This window comes from Nannobrachium achirus, assembly GCF_963921795.1.
Source record: "Nannobrachium achirus genome assembly, chromosome: 19".
Lineage (NCBI taxonomy): Eukaryota > Metazoa > Chordata > Actinopteri > Myctophiformes > Myctophidae > Nannobrachium > Nannobrachium achirus.
In genome coordinates this window covers 27349692-27370377 of record NC_137826.1, presented here as the reverse complement: position 1 = coordinate 27370377, position 20686 = coordinate 27349692, and the positions used below count along the sequence as shown (strand labels likewise).

Below are 20686 nucleotides of genomic sequence, written 5' to 3'. Positions count from 1 at the left end.
AAGAGCATGCTGACTCCAGCAAGTCGTCTTACATTCATTGGGGTCCTTCTGGACTCATCCGACATGTCGGCCCGTCTCTCAGAGGAGAGGGTGGACAGGTTTCGGGAATGTCTCGACTCCTTTCAAGTGGGCCAGGAGGTCACTTACAGGAGTTGCATGGTACTGACGGGAATGATGGCTTCCGCAGTACATCTGTTGCGTTTGGGCAGGTTTCATATGAGACCTTTTCAAAGATGGATGTTATCCCTCGGGATCCCGCCCTCCTTGAAGTACAAGAAGGTTACGGTTTCCCCTTCCTGCGCGATCGCCCTGTCTCCGTGGCTGGTGGAGGGATTCCTCACCAGCGGAGTCTCGATTGGCGAGGTGGTTTCCCACAAGTCGATCACGACAGACGCCAGTCTCAGTGGATGGGGAGCCACTTTCGAGGGGCGCACAGCGCAGGGGCTTTGGCCTCTGGAGATGAGGGGTCGTCACATCAACTATTTGGAGTTGATGGCTATACTCCTGGCGCTCAAGCATTTCGAGCCTTGGATTTTGCATTGTCACGTCCTGGTCAGGACAGACAATACGACGGCCATGTTTTATGTCAACAAACAGGGGGGCCTGTCGTCGTTGCCACTGGACCGTCTGGCTCGAGAATTGACGGTTTGGTGCTTGTCGCGCCTCAAGTCGATCAGGGCCTCACACGTCCCAGGTCTCCTCAACAGCGGAGCAGATCTCCTGTCCAGGGGAGGTCCTCGCTACGAGGATTGGTCTCTCCACCCCAGGGTGGTGAGCCAGATTTTTCGCAAGTTTGGTCAGCCAGTGGCGGACCTGTTTGCGTCAGCGGAGAATACGAAGTGTCCGTTGTTCTTCGCGGTGAAGGGCAGTCCTCCCTTGGGGTTGGACGCCTTAGCGCACACGTGGCCGAGAGGTCTACTGTACGCGTTTCCCCCCTTCGACTTAATCCGACCCACTCTGGAGAGAGTCAGGAGGTTCGGTCTGGAGATGCTCCTGGTGGCCCCCTACAAGGGCACGTGGAGATCGGCGATCGCCCCTCTCCTTTGCGAACCGGGTTGGCAGCTGCCTCGGTGCAGGGACCTGTTGAGTCAGGCCAGGGGGGAGATCTTCCACCAAGACCTGCAGGTCCTAGACCTGTGGGTTTGGCACGTGAAAGGTTAAACCTGCTGGCAGCCGGTTTTTCTTCTGAAGTGGTTGATACCATTCAGAGTGCTAAGGCGCCCTCTACGAGGGCGTCTTATGATGGAAGGTGGAATGCCTTTGAGGACTGGTGTGAGTCGCGTGTTCCACCTGTGGTGGATCATGTGGCGTCAGCCCAGGAAATTCTGGAATTTATGCAGAACCGCTTGAGAAGTGGTCTAGCATTTTCTACCCTTAGGGGGTATTTGGCGGCTATTAATGCCTGTCACCTGGGGGTGGCGGGCAAGGCACCTTCTAAAGTCCCGGAGGTCATCAAGTTCATGCAAGGAGTTGAACGTTTGAGGCCGGTGACTAGGTCTTTGTTCCCAGTTTGGGATCTGCAGGTGGTTCTAGGGGGCCTATGTCGGGCTCCCTTTGAGCCGCTTGTAGGGATGCCTTTGAAACTTTTGAGTTTCAAGACGGCTCTTTTGCTGGCTTTGGCCACGGCTAAAAGAGTTGGTGACCTGCAAGCTCTCTCGGTGTCTGCGGAGTGCATGCAGTTTATGAACAATGATCTCAAGGTGTTGCTCAAGCCTCATCTTAAGTTTGTTCCTAAGAACATGGTGGTTCCTAAGGAGCCTGTTGTTCTTCTGGCTTTTCATCCTCCTCCGTTTGTCTCGTTGGAGGATGAACGGCTGAATTGCCTTTGTCCTGTCAGGGCATTGAAGGCCTACTGTGACAGGACTGCTGGTTCTAGAGCTTCTTCTCAGCTCTTTGTAGAAATGGGCAATGTTCTTGTCAGAAAGCCGGTGTCTAGACCCACTCTTTCGAGGTGGATTGTGGATGCTATTAGGCTGGCTTACTCTAGTGCGGGTGTGGAAGTGCCGGCGGCACTTAAAGCCCATAGCACTAGAGGTGTGGCTACTTCGTGGGCACTGGCAAAGGGAGTCTCCGTTCAGGAGATTTGTGTTTCGGCGAATTGGTCTTCGCCTTCTACCTTTGCAGCCTACTATCACCTGGATATCGAATCCTCTTCGCTAGCGCATTCGGTTCTGGGTGCAGTTGCCTCCTCTACGTCATAGAGGAGTCGGATCTTCCCCTCCCACAGGTGGGCATGTAGCCACCTGGGGTACTTTGGGGGGACCCTGTGTTTTCCTTATATAGTGGGTCTTACTTATAAGGCGGACTTGTCCTTTTCATTTAGTTGAATGAGGCGGACTTCGGTCTGTCAGGGTCTCTCTTTATTTTCTCATGCCTTCACACCCAGGTCCGGTGGGCCTGGGACCTTCTGGGTGATGGGTCACGCCCGTTTGGGCTGTGCTCACCCGTATGAGGGGTGTGTGGGGGTATGAGAGTAGGTTGTGGCTTAGAGGGGAGTTTAAGAATCCCAAGTGGGAGGTCATCCTGGAATATTGACAGTAAACGGTAGGTTCCGTACGGAACCATTGTTTACTTAGATATGGAAGGATGACCTCCCACGTAATGCCCCTCTGTTTCACTGAATGTGGCAGAGAGTGGTATTAAGAGGATGTTACTTCCGCCTCCGGGGGTTTATATAGCCTGGAGGCGGGTCACTCCGGTTTGAGTGACAGGCCCTTCCTACCTACGTTAGTACGGGAGCTGAAGTAGTTTCTCTGAATGATCGCCAGGGGGCGTCATTACCCAAGTGGGAGGTCATCCTTCCATATCTAAGTAAACAATGGTTCCGTACGGAACCTACCGTTGTGCATTTCAGATGGGATAGCATTTGAAATGGTGCTACTGGGTAATCTTCTGAAAGTAAAGACTCTGGCTTTGTTGACTTAAATAAGCGAGTAAAAGCCCCCCTGAGCTTCTCAAAGCTTCTCAAAGTAATTAAGTAATGTATCGTGAAGCATTTCTGTTACCCCCCTACTAGGCAACATTGGGATATTTTGACAGATAGCTCTAAGTGAGTTTGTGCTACTTGTGTGTGTGTGCACGTGTGTGTGTGTGTGTGTGTGTGTGTGTGTGTGTGTGTGTGTGTGTGTGTGTGTGTGTGTGCGTGCGCACACGTGTGTGTGTGTGTGTGTGTTTGTGTTGTTACCAAGGTAGTATCTCCAAATGTGTATACAAAGATATGTTAATACGATGAATTATGGTGAGGAGATGAGAGTTAAAGGGGGAAAAAATTACACCATAATATTCTCACTAACTGACAGTAAATGATAATAAGATGGCTATTAAAATTATCTGATGGCTGTAATTATCCTTTTATCACTTCCTCTTTGTTTTCATAGCGGCGTCATCATCATTAAGCTCATTAGACTCACTTACATGAAGGGACAGATATTGCCAATGGACTCTGCACAGATTAAAAACATGCTAATGCGCTATTTATTTTTTTGGATAAGGCACTGTCATCGTTAGTAAGTGGCAGATATAACACCTACGTACAGTAGCTTGCAAGTAGGGGTGCAGGAAAAAATAGATTCGAACTCGAATCGCATTTCTAACATGGTAAGATTGAGAATCGATTCTCATTTTCCAAAAATCGTTTTTTTATTAGATATTATTTATTAGATATTATGACTTTTATGATTTTTATTTTATTTAATGATTTTTATGATTTTTTATTACGATTTTTTATTAGATTTTATGTTGTGTTTGTACAAGTTAATTTTGATTTACCTTTGTGTGTTTACATTATTGCAATAAGTTGATAAAACCTTTACAATTATAAAAGCTACGTAAATGTACTCTGCTTTCATGCCAGCAGACTGGAGTAGATCCTGATATCCTATGAATTGAATAGAGAATCGTTTTAAATCGAGAATCGTTTTTTTTTCTGAATCGAATCGCTTGGATTTGAAAGAATCGAAGAAGAATAAAAATCGATTCTGAATCGAATTGTGGGATACCCAAAAGATTCGCAGCCCTACTTGCAAGTGTGATCTTTAACTCGATTCTGTTTGAAGTCGAGGACTCTAGCCTTCTTCACCAAGAGAAGTCTAGCCATCTCTGCGTGTTTTTAGCTCATTTATCTTGGCGACCACTGCTGCGATGACATCAGCGCCCGCCTCACAAGCCTGGTGGCTGTTTGACCTCTAAATATGTCTCTCTCTGTCTCTCTTAGCTTCCTCCACTCCATTACTGTGTTTTGTGTGCACCGTCTCCCAGCAGCAGTGTGATGCGTTTGACTGCCTACAGCAGTGATCAGTTGTCTCTGGAGGGGAAGCTAATAATATCACTTCTAGTTAGAGACTAGTGCTGGTTAAAAAACAAAACAAAAAAACAACAACTTTATTGCAGCTTAATGACTCCAATGTTTTCAGGCCAAGGACCCCTTAGTTGAGAGAGAAATGAAGCAGGGACCCCCCCCCCCCCCCCCCCCCCCACAAACCTTTTGTAGATTCCATATAGTTTCATCGTTTGACAGCACAATCATCATTGTATTTTGGATTCATGTAAATTTGTGTTTTCATATATTTAACCACTCAAACCGTCAATATTGACCTTTCACTCTGTACTTGATCTTCTCTTTTTCCCCACTACAAAATCTCTTTGCCGAAAATAGCAGATCTACAAGCTCACAATGCCTCGCAGCGCGAGGCGTTGTGAGCTTTGTAGATCATCTATTTTTGGCTAAAGTTCTCAGAATATGGACGCTAGGGTTCAAGTGGTTAATATGAAGAAGGAGAAAAAAGGGTTTCCGGACCCCCTGTTGAAGACCCTTGCTCTACTCCACTACTCCACCGAGGGTGAGATTTGTCAGCGCAGGTCGATAACATGGCTCCTTAGTCACTTGGCTAGTGGCTTCCTGCAACGATGCGTCGTGACCTGGTAGTTCAGTAAACTGCAGTCACGGTTCACGGCACGCTCAATGTTCTCAGCCACCGTATCGGTGATGCATGTGACCTAATGAACAGCACAGGCACCTCACACACAACGCCAACACTATGCTTCAGCGTCAGCACGGCCTTTTTCTCTCCTTGTTGCATCCACCGTTAGGGATGGGACGATAAGCGATATTATCGTTTATCGCGATAAAAAACGCTCACGATAATCGTATCGTGGAGATTTCATGTATCGTGATATCGTCCTCCGTCATGCACTGGGATCAATTCACCTTTTATTTGCCGAGCTGCATAACCGGTACCGCTTAAACCCTCTATAATCGGTAGAAAGTACTTATAATATACGTAAAATATCTACAAGCTCACAACGCGTCGCGTTGCGACACGTTGTGAGCTTGTGGATTGGCTATTTTTTGGCAAATGTTCCGCCCCAGGATAATGGATTTGGATTATCGCGTTAATATCGTAAATTGCGATTTATTTTGTCACAATAATCGTGATATGACATTTTCATATCGTACCATCCCTATACGCATCGAAAACAGGTGCGTGTTTTCACCATTCGAATTTGTCATCTCCTCTCTAGCTGGCCAAGCGTAGCGGCAAGGAAGGGCTGACTTTCATCCAGCTCCATCGCTCCATCCCCCACCCCCACCTCCACCACCACCACCACCCCCGCACCACTCTCTCCCCCTCCTCCCCACCACCTCTGCCAAGCTTGGTTTACCGTGCGGCAGGGCAGAGCGCTCCGGCAGGCATGCGAGCCTGGATCCAGGATGTGACCTCATAAAAGGGCGCAGAGAGAGAGAGAGAGAGAGAATGTAATGAACTCCCAGCCCATTACACTGATCTGAACACATTTGACATGTCTTCGGGGGGAGCCAGGGAAGAGATGGAGCCTTTAGAGAGAAAGAGGAGGATGAGCGGGTGTGCAGGGGTGTGTGGGGGACAGGGTGGGGGGTAGGGGGGCCGGCAGTCAGAGGAAAAACGAGCGAACCGTTTCCATAATTGTGCCGTATTTGATCTCGCTCGCCCAACTACAAGCACACAGGCCTGGGGGTTATATGGTGTGTGCACTTGCTGCAAAAAAAAAACTCATGTGGGGGTAGGGCGGAAGTGAGCTTGAATTTAATTAAACCTAATTTGATCAGCCAAAGCTTGATATTGTGGTGTGTGCTGCAGCCCTCACGCCCCTCCATGTAATGTAAATGACCCTAGTTCTGTTGTTGTTGTTATTGTTAAATGGCAGTTACTTCTCACTTGGCAGTCGATCCATTCTGCGCTGAGCCCAGTGGATGTTTGTAATAGTGAGGTATTATGCTTGGAGGCGTTCAGAATCCAGCTTGATGCTATGAATTATGTCCTGGCCCACAAGCGGTGCAAGGCGTACATTTGATGCTTTTGCCATCGAGTGGTTCACAGATGCTCTACGTTGAGTTCCACTGTGTTTTGGTTTACACATCAAACTGCATTGCTTCTGTAGAGAATTTCCTTTGCCCTTTTAGTTCCTAACCTTTATTCAGTATAATGGCAACTATTGTTTATTTTCTTAGTCAATTAATTTACTTATTCAGTTTCTATCCTAAACATTTTCGATAAATCAAATTATCAAGAAGCACGTTTTAATTTTATTTGGATAAAACAAATTATATATACACAGTATATATAATTTACTTTTTTTCCAAATTGATGCTTTCTGATAATTGATTAAATTGATTAATTCAATGAACTGTTGCAGCTCTATACTGAACACCAGTGTCGCACAACGAGGGTCTATTTTAAGGAACCCCCTCTGCCTTCATCCCTTATAGTTTCCACTAAAAGGGCTTCAGCAGATCATGGCCATATCATATATTTGGTATCTCTGGCGCGCTTCCTGATCATACCGAGCCACAGAAGTCCTGACCGGTTCCTTTGAAATGTCGGCGGGATGTGAATGATGATGGCCAGCGCCTGCAGGTCAGCTCATCAGATGATGCCTCATCCCCGGGCCGTCTCCACTGGAAGACTGCTAATGTATCTCGTCTTTCTTTTTTTTTTCTTTCTTTCTTTTTTTTTTACCTCTCTCCTCTTCTTTTTCCTCTCTCTCGTCTCCCTCCATCCTGGAAGCTGTGCTCTGGCCCAGCCGCAGGATCGATAGAGGCCATCCAGTCTAGTAATGACACACACTGGAAGAGCTGAGCGGAGAGGGACATTAACAAATGGTCACTCGCACACCCACCCAGCCACTCTCCTCCCTGCGCCATTTATATTCACCCCACTTCCACACAAGCTCTGTGTGTGTGTGTGTGTGTGTGTGTGCGTGTGTGTGTGTGCGTGTCTGTGTGTGTGTGTGTGTGTGTGTGTGCGTGCGTGTGCACGTGCGTGCGTGGGCATGTGGGTTTGGGTGTGAGTGACTGTAATGAGTTTTCCAGATGTGCAAGAGACAGTGTGTGTGTGTGTGTGTGTGTGTGTGTGTGTGTGTGTGTGTGTGTGTGTGTGTGTGTGTGTGTGTGTGTGTGTGTGTGTGTGTGTGTGTGTGTGTGTGTGTGTGTGTGTGTGTGTGTGTGTGTGTGTGTGTGTGTACACTGTATATACCGGTATACATACATATCGTCGTTGTCGGGTGGAAACCTGTCCAAAACCGTTCATTTTGCATTTATCATTTAAAAATGAACTAAACTAGTGAAAACAGCTGATCTACAAGCACACAACGCCTCGTTGTGTGCTTGTAGATCTGCTGTTTTCTTGTAGATCTGCTGTTTTCTGCTGTTTTCACTACTTTACGAAAAAACATACACATTTGAAACTTGGAGATACAAGGTTTCTGCCCGACAGTGACGATATACTGTATACATAGTTACATATACAGTATATTGCATATATACACGCACATACATGAACACATATCCATACTGATGTGCTAATGCGTCCTTGGGGCATATACATTATGCATGTTGTGGTGTTTGATGTAAGAGTGTTCTGTAGGCAGACTGATCAGCCCTGTGGATGACTCCCGCACGGCTGTGCAGTGGAGTGTGTTAGCCATGGAGTGGCCCTTCATAAAGCCGTGTTTATGGGCTCTCAGAGGCCGCCGCTTGCCAATAATTGGCGTCTGTATTGCTCTGTAAGTATTTGGCGAGCCGCGCGGGGACAGACTGGGTCCAGTGGCAGCGGAAAAGGTCAGACTTGCTGCCGCTGATTTGGCTGGGAACGCAAGGGATGAGGGAGGGGGGTCGGGTTGGGAGTGACACTGGATTGCTTTTTGATTGTGTCACCTCCCTAAGCAGGGGCGTCACAAGGGGGGGAAATGTGGGTCTGAGTTACTAGGGCCCAAGGTGGAGGGGCCTTAATTATTTTATACTTTAGCTGTTGAAAAATAGCAGATATACAAGCTCACAGCGCGGCACCGAATGCCGCGCTGCAAGCTTGTGGATCTGCTATTTTTGAAAAGTCGTGAAAACGTGTGAAAATCTTTGAATATATGTATTTTTTAAGAGAACATTTGTAACTCAAATTTTGCTTCTGGGGGGTCCCTGGAACTAAATATTTTGAGATGGGGGTCCGTGGCAAATACATATCATTTTGGGAGTCCTGCACATGAAAAAGTTAGAGCACCACTGACATATAAACAGAAGGATTTGAAATATTCAAATTTCACGATTAAAAACAAATTGCAGATCTACAAGCTCGTAGCACGGCACTCTGTGGCACGCTGTGAGCTTGTATATCTGCTATTTTTCGATAGTTAAAGTACCCAGGGCCCAGAATTTGGTGTGACACCCCTGTCCCTAAGATTTGAAAATTAACTGATGCTGAGCAGCTTTCATCCCATCCCCGCTTCCTTTCAGGAGTGGAAGAAGTACTCGAATTGTTTACCTAAGTAAAAGTATCAATACTGCGATGTAGAAATACTCTGTTACAAGTAAAAGTACGGAATTCAGAATTTAGTTGATTAAAAGTACAACAGTATTGGTTTCAAAACGTACTTAAAGTACCAAAAGATGAAAGTACTCATTATGCAGAATGTTAGGGCTGAAGTAATTGCGACCGTCAGGGAGCAGTTTACTATGAAAACCTCCACCGGCCGTCCGTCCGTCCGTCCGTCCGTCCGTCGGTCACACGTCACACGTCACACGTCACACCTTTGCCCTGCTCATATCTCCGCATCAGTATGACATCACACCACATGTGTACACAAACCTTTGTTGCTGTGGCAACAGTCTGTTGTTGCTGGTCTGTTAGTGTACGTTAGCAACCACCTTAGCAACCATGGTTTTACCCTAGCAACCAACTGTTTACCCTAGCAACCAACTGTTTACCATAGCAACCATGTTTTTTTACCCTAGCAACCAACTGTTTACCATAGCAACCAGATACGCAGAGCAGGGATCTCCATATATGGGCATAAACAGGTGACATCACACTGATGTCAAATACTCAGAGCAGGGATTTCTCCATAATATATGGGCATAAAAGGGATTCTGTTAGGGATCTCCATATATGGGCATAAAAGGGATTCTGTTAGGGATCTCCATATATGGGCATACAAGGGATTCTGTTAGGGATCTCCATATATGGGCATAAAAGGGATTCTGTTAGGGATCTCCATATATGGGCATAAAAGGGATTCTGTTAGGGATCTCCATATATGGGCATAAAAGGGATTCTGTTAGGGATCTCCATATATGGGCATAAAAGGGATTCTGTTAGGGATCTCCATATATGGGCATAAAAGGGATTCTGTTAGCTGTTAGTGATCTCCATATATGGGCATAAAAGGGATGCTGTTAGGGATCTCCATATATGGGCATAAAAGGGATTCTGTTAGGGATCTCCATATATGGGCATGAAAGGGATTCTGTTAGGGATCTCCATATATGGGCATAAAAGGGATTGTATCCCAGATGATGCCCTGTTAGGAGATCCACACTAACAGAATCCATATATGGTCCTACCGACAGCTGCTATAAGCCAACCCTGGCGATAAGGTCTGAGTCGAAGAAATGCTTCTTTCCTGGCAAGAATTGCCCCTTTATACTGTAGGGCTCGTTTGTGTATTGTATGACATCACGCCACATCATCGGCTGAGGACTGTGTGATGTCATCATATCTCCATATATGGAGACATAAGTTGCTCATGCCCAAATATGGGCTGGTGAGGTCAGACTTAGTGTGATGCGTAGGTTATCTCCATATATGGAGATTCAACTTCAATGAGTAACCATGGCAAACTGTCAACTGCCCGTATGTCTTGATAATTGGTAAAACAAACTTTTGGCCTATTTGTGGAGATAAGCGACCAACGGTCGCTTATCTCCCGATTAGGGAGTCTTACTGGTAATGTATGTTTTGTAATAATAATCAAAATTTACAAAGTAACTAGTAGCTAAAGTTTTCAAATAAATGTAGTGGAGTAAAAGTACAATATCCATCCATCCATCCATCTTCAACCGCTTATCCAGAATCGGGTCGCGGGGGCAACATCTCCAACTGAGACCTCCAGATTTCCTTATCCTGAGCAACTTCAGCCACTCCCTCTGGGAGTATACCGAGGCGTTCCCAGGCCAGTCTGGAGATATAATCCTTCCATCTGGTCTTCGGTGTGCCACGGGGTCTCCTCCCAGTGGGATGTGCATCGAGAACCTTCCTAGGAAGGCGCTCGGGGGGCATCCATACTAGATGCCCGAACGTAGTGGAGTATAAGTAAAAGTATTGGAATTTGGAAATACTCAAGTAAAGTACAAATGCCTAAAAATTATAGTACAGTACTTGAGTAAAAATGTATCTCTTTCCCCTACTCTTTCTCCTCTCACCAGTGATCTTGAGTCCGTTCGGCCTGAACGGCACCCTGACCGGCCAGTCGTTCAAGCTGTCGGACCCTCCCACCCAGAAGCTGATCGAGGAGTGGAACCAGTTCTATCCCATCAGCCCCCGGGCAAGGGGACAAGAGGACAAGACGGAGGACATGGACTGGGAGGACGACTCGCTGGCTTCCGTGGAGGTCCTCGTCGGTAAGGAGGGGCAGAGGTGTCAATTGGGACAAGGGATCAAGGGATGGCAGCTGCCATACCTTGGCTACAGGGGAAAAAAATTAAATGTACTTCTTAAAATAAATGAATCATGCCTGTTGTTAAACTTTGCGCACGTGCAAGACACCAATCATGCTGGCATACCTTTGCTTTTGCTGAACGGATGCCACTAAGGAGGGGCATGCTGGTAGGCCAATGTTCTGCCTTTTCTGAGCATGCCGTTTTGACCTGTGACGCATAATCACGCATTGTAATTTTCAGTGATGGGAGAAGTACTAAAAGTTGCAATACTGCAATGTAGAAATGCTCTGTTACAAGTACAAATCCTTAAGTAATAAGTACAAAGGTGCATCAAAATATACTTAAAATTACTTAATTTCTTTTACATTTTTACAAAAACAATCAATCTACAAGATCACAACACGTTTCGATGCAACACGTCAATTTCTCATCCCATAGAGACTTGTTTAATGATATGATTTTGTTGTTTTTGTTGCATTCCTTAGACAATGATTTGATTAGAATAAATGTACTCCCATTGATTCCGAATGGAGACACAAATGCATTTGCGTCTCCATTCGGAATCAATGGGAGTACGTTTATTCCACAGCTGTTGAGTAAATGTACTCAGCTGCTTGCCACCACTGCTGATCTGCAGGTGGTGTGCGGATGGTCTACCCAGCCTGTCTGGTGCTGGTGCCTCAGTCGGACATCCCCGCCGTGGCCCCTGTGGGGTCCTCCCACTGCACGGCGGTCTACTCGGGTAGCCACCAAGTGCCTGTTTCCCAGCGAGAGCCGGCCATCTCCTCCGTCACCCTCACCCCTCCCACATCGCCTGAGGAGGCGCAGACAGGTACCACTGGTATGTAATGTAGGGCTGTCACCGTCGTTGTTGTCGGTGGAAACCTTGATTGTTCAAAACCGTATTTTTTTTGTTATTATTTAAAAAACGATAAAGAATAGTGAAAATAGCCGATCTACAAGCACACAAATGCATCGCTAGGCGTTGTGTGCTTGTAGATCTGCTATTTTTTCTACTTTTGTGCGACACACTTGATTACTACTATGATGAAGTAGGGCTTTAATTTACCAAAAAATGTTGAAACATGGAGATGCAGGGTTTCTGCCTGATAGTGATGAATTAAGTGATTAATTGTCATACAAATTATTGTGATTGATGATGGAATTGTGTTTTTGGCGTTGGACATTGGAACATAAAATATACATGTTATTTCTGTTTGCCTTTTAGGGTTAGTAAACCACAATTGCACAGGGATGATATGGCAAATAACTTCAATATACAAATACATGACTGAAAATTACTGGTACCAATAATGAAAATAAATAATGTACCATGGCCAAAATAGGCCATATTTAATCATTTTATACTTTCACATTTATTTATTTTTTATAATGGAAATAGCAGCTCTATGAATGTATGACCGTTTTCCAACATGGAAACGATTATGACGATTATGCAAAAATAATTGCGCTTATCTAAAATTATTGCAATTAGGTGATTATGTAATAAGTGTGACAGGCCTGAGGGTATGCTCAATGTGAGGTTTAAAAACAATCAAATGTTCCACAGATTGTTTGTAGAATTGGCGGTGACAACTTAATGTGGTTCTGATTATCATATTTGATTTCTTATTTCTCCTTTTCTAATTGTATTTCTGATTCTTAGTTTTGCTTTTAAAGAGCATTTTCGGACTGTCCAAGAATACACATTTTCAGGCTTTGGATATTCTGCGCATTCCAAGCGAAAATCCCCACTACTTAACTTGTTCTAAATGAATTAGTCAATAAATCAAATCAAGGGTCTTTGCGGTGTGATGTGTAAAACCAGGACATTTCAATTTGTTGGCATCTAAAAAATCCATTATTTTTAGTTACAACAACATTTTTTTCAGTTGTTTTGTTATTAATGGGTTATTGCCGTTATTGCCTAAACAATTCACCTATAAACTGCTTCACAAGAACAATGTTGGTGTGAGAGATTCACAGAAAGAAAAGAAAAGTACAGTACAGGTTAACTATACACTTCAGTGAGGTATTGTCTCTGCAAGAGACAAATTCTGTGATGCTAGTTCGGCCAACAATGTTTTTATGAAGCAGTTTTTGTTCATTGAGGTGAAGCATTTATAAAGATTGCTATGTCCATCCAGCCAAAGGGAATAATAAACCCAGACAGTCACTCCCACACAACACTAGCCAAAACACCCACAAGCAGCCAGCGGCAGATAAACAAGGGATTCACTCCTCCTACGAGCATCCGAATATTAGTTCCAGCCTTAAACTTATTTTTTCATGCATTTACTATGTGGTCTTCTGTAGTATGAGATAACATAACTTTTTGCACGTCAGCAGCTGATGTTTACATCATGTGTTGATGTCAAGGACCACTGCAAAACACGTAATCAGCACATTTTGTGTGAAATACAAGAGCTTATTCATTTTTAGAAGTTGTTTTCTTAAGATGTGGAGCTGATATGCTGTAATTACATTTGCGATGTTGCCAAGCTGCCCACTAACCACACACTCCACCCTCGCTCCACCAGTGGATTCCCACTCGGCCCAGAAGTGGGTGAGGCTGTCTTCATCAGCGGACGGCTTCAGCGCAGACACCACCAGCCACCATGGGGGCAAGGTCCCACGGCGGCTAGCCAGCCAGATGGTGGAGCGGGTCTGGCAGGAATGCAATATCAACCGAGCCCAGAACAAGTAATGTTGCACACACCCAAACATACACACTCGCATGCGCACACGCACTCAAGCATGCACGCACATACATACACACACACACACACACACACACACACACACACACACACACACACACACACACACACACACACACACACACACACACACACACACACACACACACACACACACACAACCACTTTCCACCTAGTGCCCATATTTTGGGCATGTCATAATGGGTGTATTACATTTGTTTTGATCTACAAACTCGCCACACATTGTAAGCTTACTTTATTAGCTATTTTTACTGTGCAAGACAAAGTACAAAATAGGGCTTACGTTGTTAAAGAAACTAATAATTACGAAAGCTAGCATTGGCATAAAAAGTGCTGATCACGAAGTGCTTCTTCGCGTTGTTTTTCTCTCGTCAGACGCAAGTTCTCAGCCACGACCAACGGTACCTGTGACGACGAGCTGAGTGAAAGACTAGGATCCTGGGATTTCGTGGAGAACTCGCAGAGGCCGAGCTGCAACTGCTCCAGGTGAGTGGCACAACTTCAAGTCCTGGAGTAGATTGGCGCGGCCAGACGTGCACGTACGTAATGTTTTCAAAGACGTCGCACAGAAGTACACACAGCTCAGACACTCTGAGGCTTCTGGCTCAGCAAAAATGACATCTGCAACCCCATTGCCCTGGAGTTGTCACAAGGATATTATTCTTCATACTTTTCAATTCATCACTATTTTGACTAAGTGACAGCCATGTCGGGATTGAAAACCCCTCGCTTGTGTGTGTTTCTGGAAGGCAAATATTGTATTCCCCACACTGATGGGAATAATGCGAGAGAGAAAGAATAGTTTGACCTCCGATGGGACACTTTAGGGACACAGCTACTCTAAAAGGAGATTGTACGCGTCTACACGGGCCTAATGCTGACAAATGAGTCAGTGGCGTGTGGGAGCGGGCTAATATGTGCTGGTGTAGTTGTCGCCTTGCCTTCTCATCTCCTCGGATGGAGACAGGCACAGTCGTATAGTAACAGTTCCACTGGTGCTTTACAACCGTGGAGCTCAGAAAGGGAAAGGCTGCAGTCAGCACTAACCCCCTCTGCTGTCTGTCTGCGCTCACAATCACACACTCGCCCAAATACTCAGACACTCAGACACGTTATTTACTGCCTGACACCTCGCACCCTGAGGCTGCACTGTGTACACGCATGGGTGTGTGTTTGTCAACTGCAGATACGTGCATGTGTTGTATGCTTGAATGGGTTTGCCTGGGTCTTGTACCAGAAGTTTGATTTTCTATAGGGTGTTTGGTCGGAAACAGTGGTCTCCCCTGTCTCTCCAGTTCTTTAGTAAACAGAAAATACTGTACATTTTCAGGTCGGGATACCAATTTCATCCAACCTGGAGAGAGAAGTTAAGTTGCAGAATACAGGCTAAACAAGTAGAAGTGATGAAACAAACAATAATTGGGAAACAAAATGGAACTGGAACAATATAAAAAATTGACTAAAGAGCTGTAGAGACGGAGAGACCTAACAAACACTCTATAGCAACGATTAGGCTACTTTCAGAATACAGAGCTTTACCTTTTTAGTGAAATAATTCAGTTTGAACCAAAACATATGTGCAGCACCTTTAACCCTATAGCAATGTACACATGTAGAATTTAGAGGGTCTTACCCTGTGTCTTTGATCCATTATAATTGAATTGTCCCTGTAACGTTACAGTCTTCAGTCCAGATAATTCCTGCCCTGTCACACAATAGCAAAAAATCAAACCTCGGTTCGAAGTGGAGCGGTGAATTTGAGCAGCTGTACCCTATGTGAGTGAGTGAGTGAGTGAGTGAGTGAGTGAGTGAGTGAGTGAGTGAGTGAGTGAGTGAGTGAGTGAGTAAGTAAACTGTGCCTGTGAGTGAGTGGTGAGTGTGCCTGGCCTGCACAAAACAGCGCCCCTCCTTTAACTAGTGTGTTGTGTGTGGCCACTCAAGGTATTGCCAGGCTACGGACACGGCCACCCAGCCAGCCACCCACCCACCCACCCACATACCCACGGACATACCTGTCTATTGGGAGCGCTTTCACCGCTCCAAAAACCTGTAGTTCGTAGGCAAATGTTGTCCATGCCAAATACTCAATCTAATCTGGGAGCTTTCATTCCACTTCCATTCTTGTGCTGACTCCTAAAAAGGTAGCTACAAACTAAAATGATTCTTGATTGGTTAAAGAGTGAACACAGTGAATTCCAGTAGCAGGTGTTATTAAGTTGGACTAGGCATGGTTATACCTCCATCTGGGAATGTCTCGTACAAGGCTACCTTTCTACCCAATGCAGACAAGTAGACATGGCTGGCCCAGGGCAGCCTGGGCCACTTATATGGAGCATGTTAATTTGTTGGAGGCTGCCCAGCTCTTTAGATGACATTGAAAAGGGAATCCCTGGGCAGCCACCAAGTTTAATTTCCCATTGGCTTGGTGTCTTCGGTGTGTGTGTGTGTGTGCGTGCGTGCGCGTGCGTGCGTGCGTGCGTGCGTGCGTGCGTGCGTGCGTGCATATTTATCCTGCCATGTAGTTGTCTGTACTCACAAACAGCCATTAAAGGAGATTAGAATAGATCTGTACCACCTTCCAGTCCTCCTCTCCGTTCTCACCCAGACATATATAGACTTAGGAATCACTGATTGCTGTCAGGGAGTGAAGGTTGTTCAAAATAAATAAAGACATCACTGTTCTGGTATTGGCGCGCTCCAGCTAACAAGCAGCCAGTACTGCTGACACGCATACAGACACACATTGAGAACACAAACGTAGACAGACAGGAGGAGGAGACGCCTCCTCACAGAACTGTGAGGAGGCTTCCTTCTTCAGGAGGAGATAAGGACGCTTTCCACCAGGTGTTCTAGATCAACATGAATGCATTGTAAGGTCAATGCCACGTGTGTGAGTGTGTGGGCAGGTGGGAGTGTGAGGGGGGTTGCTTCTCAGTGTCTTTTCATACATGGCCTATTCATGGCATTACTCAGAAATTAGTGTTTTTCCACTATCTAAATAGATAGTGATACGGCAACAGCTGCAGCTGCAGTGGTGTAGTTGGTTTTCAAGGAAGCATGGAATCTGTCTGTCTGTCTGTCTGTCTGTCTGTCTGTCTGTCTGTCTGTATGTCTGTCTGTCTGTCTGTCAGTCAGTAGTCAATAATGTTGAGATTGAGTAAAACCCAGTCAGAACAGCACAAACCTTCATAAGGCAACAAGGTTAGAAGGTAGCTGAGGAATGGCTGCTAGATGGCAGAGCCAGATGACACAAATGTATCAATTATTATGACAACTGGGCTTTCATTATTCCTTTAATGTGTTTTTTTTCTTTTTTGCCAATGTCCGATGTACATACTAGATATAGGTTTAAAACAGTTCACCCTTCAAGACATCTCTGCCCCATCATGTGACATAATATATCCACGCATTTTAAAGTTGTGCCAACGAATCGTTCAATTCTCTGACGTATTTCCACTTCTGGTCTTTTCCCTCGTGCACACAGGCACAAGGCGGTGAAGCAGCGGTCAGGCAGCACCCCGGGCCAGCCCCCGTCTGCGGGACAGCCCTCCCAGCCCCCCACCAAGCACAAGGCCGGGGGAGAGAAGCCCGAGAAGGGCGACAAGCAGCAGAAGAGACCCCAGACGCCCTTCCACCACCGCAGCATGACCAGCGACGAGGCCTCCATGGAGAGCGAGGCGGCGGCGGCGGGCCAGAGGCTGGCCATGAGGGGGCAGGACGGAGGCCGCTTCCCCGGCATCCGCTCCACTGACGTGTCGGCCATCTCCAACAAGCCCCCCCAGCTCCACAGCGGAGGCGCCGGCGGCACGGGGCCGTCGGAGCAGGCCGGCTCTCCCCAGCCTCCCCCGCTCAGCCCCCACCCCTGCGAGCGAGGGGAGGAGCAAGGGGAGGGCATGAAGAACCCCTCCACCCCCAACAGCCAGCACTTCTACCAGCCGCCCCCCGAACCCTGCCTCGCGGGAGCAAAGGGCGGCGGCGAGGAGCCCGGAGGGGGGCTCGAGGGCATGGCACAGCACTTCCCCCATCACCACCACCACCACCACCACCAGAACAACAACGGCAACCACCATAACCATCATCATCACACGGGGCTGGGCGCCTACCCCGAGCCCCCGGAGCCCACCCTGTACTTGGGGGCAGCGGTCAACCTGGAGGAGGACAACTCCCACAGCGCCCCCTGGAGGTTCTTCAACCTTCCCCGGAGGAAAGAAGCGGAGATGGCCACGCCGCTGCTGCCCGGGGACAAGCAGAGGGACGAGGAGGACGGCCTGGTGTCCATCACAGAGTGAGTGACATGCTGTCAGTCAGCCACTTACTGCTTTCCATGGCTTCTGGAGAGCGCAGAGCAGTGTTTCTCAAAACTTAAAATGTCAAGGTCTCTCCTTAACTCTGACAGTGTACAAATGGAAGCAAATTGACCTAACCGGTCCATTTGCTTCCATTTGTACACTGTCAGAGTTACAGACTTCTATGGGTCAATTTGCTAAAGGAACCCACAGAGTCTCTGGAATCCACTTTGAGAACCACTGGCGTAGAGAATTAGAAGAGGCTTTAGTCCAGCCGATGTCCCAGTGGATCTGTTGATGACCATACCAATATTCTGAGAAAAGGGTGGAGAAGGAAAACCGGCAATCTCCCTCACCTCTCGAAGCCCCCCCTCACACGCACACGCACACGCACACACACACACACACACACACACACACACACACACACACACACACACACACACACACACACACACACCTCCCCGCCTCATCCCCCCTCACTCCCCCAGCCTCAGAATGTTCTGCGTAGCACTACAGCCACACACAGCATGTTAATCTCTCGCTATGTGCCCTTTTGACATCATACGTCACTAATGTGCAGGGCAAGCGGTACGCATTGATTCCCGTAACGCGCTGCGTACACATGCATGCATGCGCTCTCATGCACATGCACACACTGAACCAAGGGGGAGATGCAGAGGAAGAGCGGGGGTAGATGAAAACCTGCCTCTGCTCTGTTGTTGTAATGACGTGTGTTAAACTCACTCCATTGATAGAAACGCTGCCCTCTGGCTAACTGGGGAGCGCACTTTGGAATGGGCTTGGTTGGGAGCGCGGCTATCGTCCTGGAAGGCATCATGAGTTAGAATTGGCACTGAAACAGAAAGCAGTAGCCGCTTTGTATAGTGCTAGCAAAGTATTAACCCATTTAGGCCTAGGGTTATTGGATGTTTTAACTATTGAAAAATAGCAGATATTTTGAAAAATCGTGAAAATGTTTGCACATCTTTCAATATATATTTGCCAGACCCATGAAATGGGTAGGCCTACATAAGCAAATGTCGGTCTGTCCGGGTTTTCTATATAAAGGGTATATATGATGATGACATGATGATGACATGCCTACAAAAGGCATGATGTCATAAATGATGATGACAGACAGGGGGTCTGGCACAACCAGGTTGACCTGGTCTAGTTTTCAAAACAGACTTTTGTAACTCAAATCTCTGCTTCTGGGGGGTCCCTGGAACAACATATTTTTAGATGGGAGTCTGCGCCCAAATAAATGTAATTTTGGGGGTCCTTGCCATGAAAAAGTAGAGGAAGGATTTAGAAGTCGGGTCAAACATCGGGTCAAAGATATTCAAAGACTTGGACACGTTTTCACGATTTTTCCAAAAAATAGCAGATCTACAAGCTCGCAGCGCGGCACTCGGTGCCGCGCTGTGAGCTTGTATATCTGCTATTTTTCAACAGTTAAAGCATAAAATAATGGTTAAAGTGGTTCAAATCTAACGCGACTCGGGACGCGTTCCAGGTAATTTGAGTGTTAAGTGAGGCATGCATGGATGGCGGGAGAGATGGGGCCGGGGGACTTGTCCTGTCCAGTGGGCGGAGGAGAAGCAGGCAGGACTGGCTAACAGCCCGCTGAATGGCGGCCACGGTGGGAATTATCACTGGGGTTGTGCAATCCCAAGGGGGCCGGCTGCTGTGCAGGACTATTCTGGAGTGCTGTAATCCTCGTGGCCGCGGCTTTGAATGGTCACTAATCTCTGGCCCAGGCAACTGTGCACTGTCACCTCACACACCAGAGCTGTCGAGGCACAATGAGATAGGGGAGGGTGGGAAGAAGAGGGGAGAGGGGTGAGAGAGAGAGAGAGGGAGAGAGGGGGGAACATAAGATGGGTCAATGCCTCCCTGCTCCTACAGAGCGGCCAGTAGTTTTCTGTGTTCACTCTACCTCCCTCCCCCTCGTCTCTATGGTAGTGGTGAGGAGCAACAAGTAGGTCACAGTCATGGTTACATCAGTTTCTAATGAGCCACACTGCACACAATATATGAATGTGTTTATCTGAGGTGTATGACCAATAAGTGCTGAATGTCACTCTGCTATTTATGTGAGACGCTGTTTACGCTAAGCATTAAAATGCCTGTTGAGTAGTCAAAATGCTTCCTGAAATCTTCACACACAATCACGTCGTGCACAATATCACACAGTCCTCATCACTTCTCTGTCTTGTCAACAGAGTGATGTCTACGTCCAATTGGCCACTGAAAGTGTCCGAGGAGCGTGTTCAGATGTACCGGGCCCGACAGAACCAGTACCTGGCCGCCGCCATTGTGGACGGCGACCAGGAGCCGGAGGTGGACCCCTACGCCTTCGAGGAAGGGGACGTCAAGTTCACCTTCTCCAACAAGAAGGACAAGGCAGGCGGCGAACGCGAGCCTGGAAAGAAACACAAGGTAAGTGGCCACTGAAGCGCCCCTTGAGCTGGACACACGCCAGTCACTAACTGCTTGCTCATTGTCAATCGACCAGGAGGATAATGAAGCCGTCAGATGCCTCTTGATGACAGGTCAAGCGCCTCACACTTGACCTGTCCTTCACTACCCGGCTCCTCCCACACAACCTTTGTGGGAGAGGAGCAGGGGGAGGACAGGGTCATGGGGCCTCATTATTAGGACCCAGGGAATGGAGGGGGAAGTAGAAT

The 20686-nt window shown here is 47.0% G+C and overlaps 1 protein-coding gene across 1 annotated transcript in view; it reads left to right on the top strand.

Moving 5' to 3' along the window:
* Positions 1-20686, top strand: part of med13a (mediator complex subunit 13a) — a 118438-nt gene that overhangs the window by 66997 nt on the left and 30755 nt on the right. The window contains 6 exon segments of the mRNA XM_080749694.1: positions 10733-10927; positions 11604-11798; positions 13507-13669; positions 14083-14193; positions 17192-17992; positions 20222-20438. Of these exon segments, the coding sequence (XP_080605820.1) occupies positions 10733-10927; positions 11604-11798; positions 13507-13669; positions 14083-14193; positions 17192-17992; positions 20222-20438 (1682 nt within the window).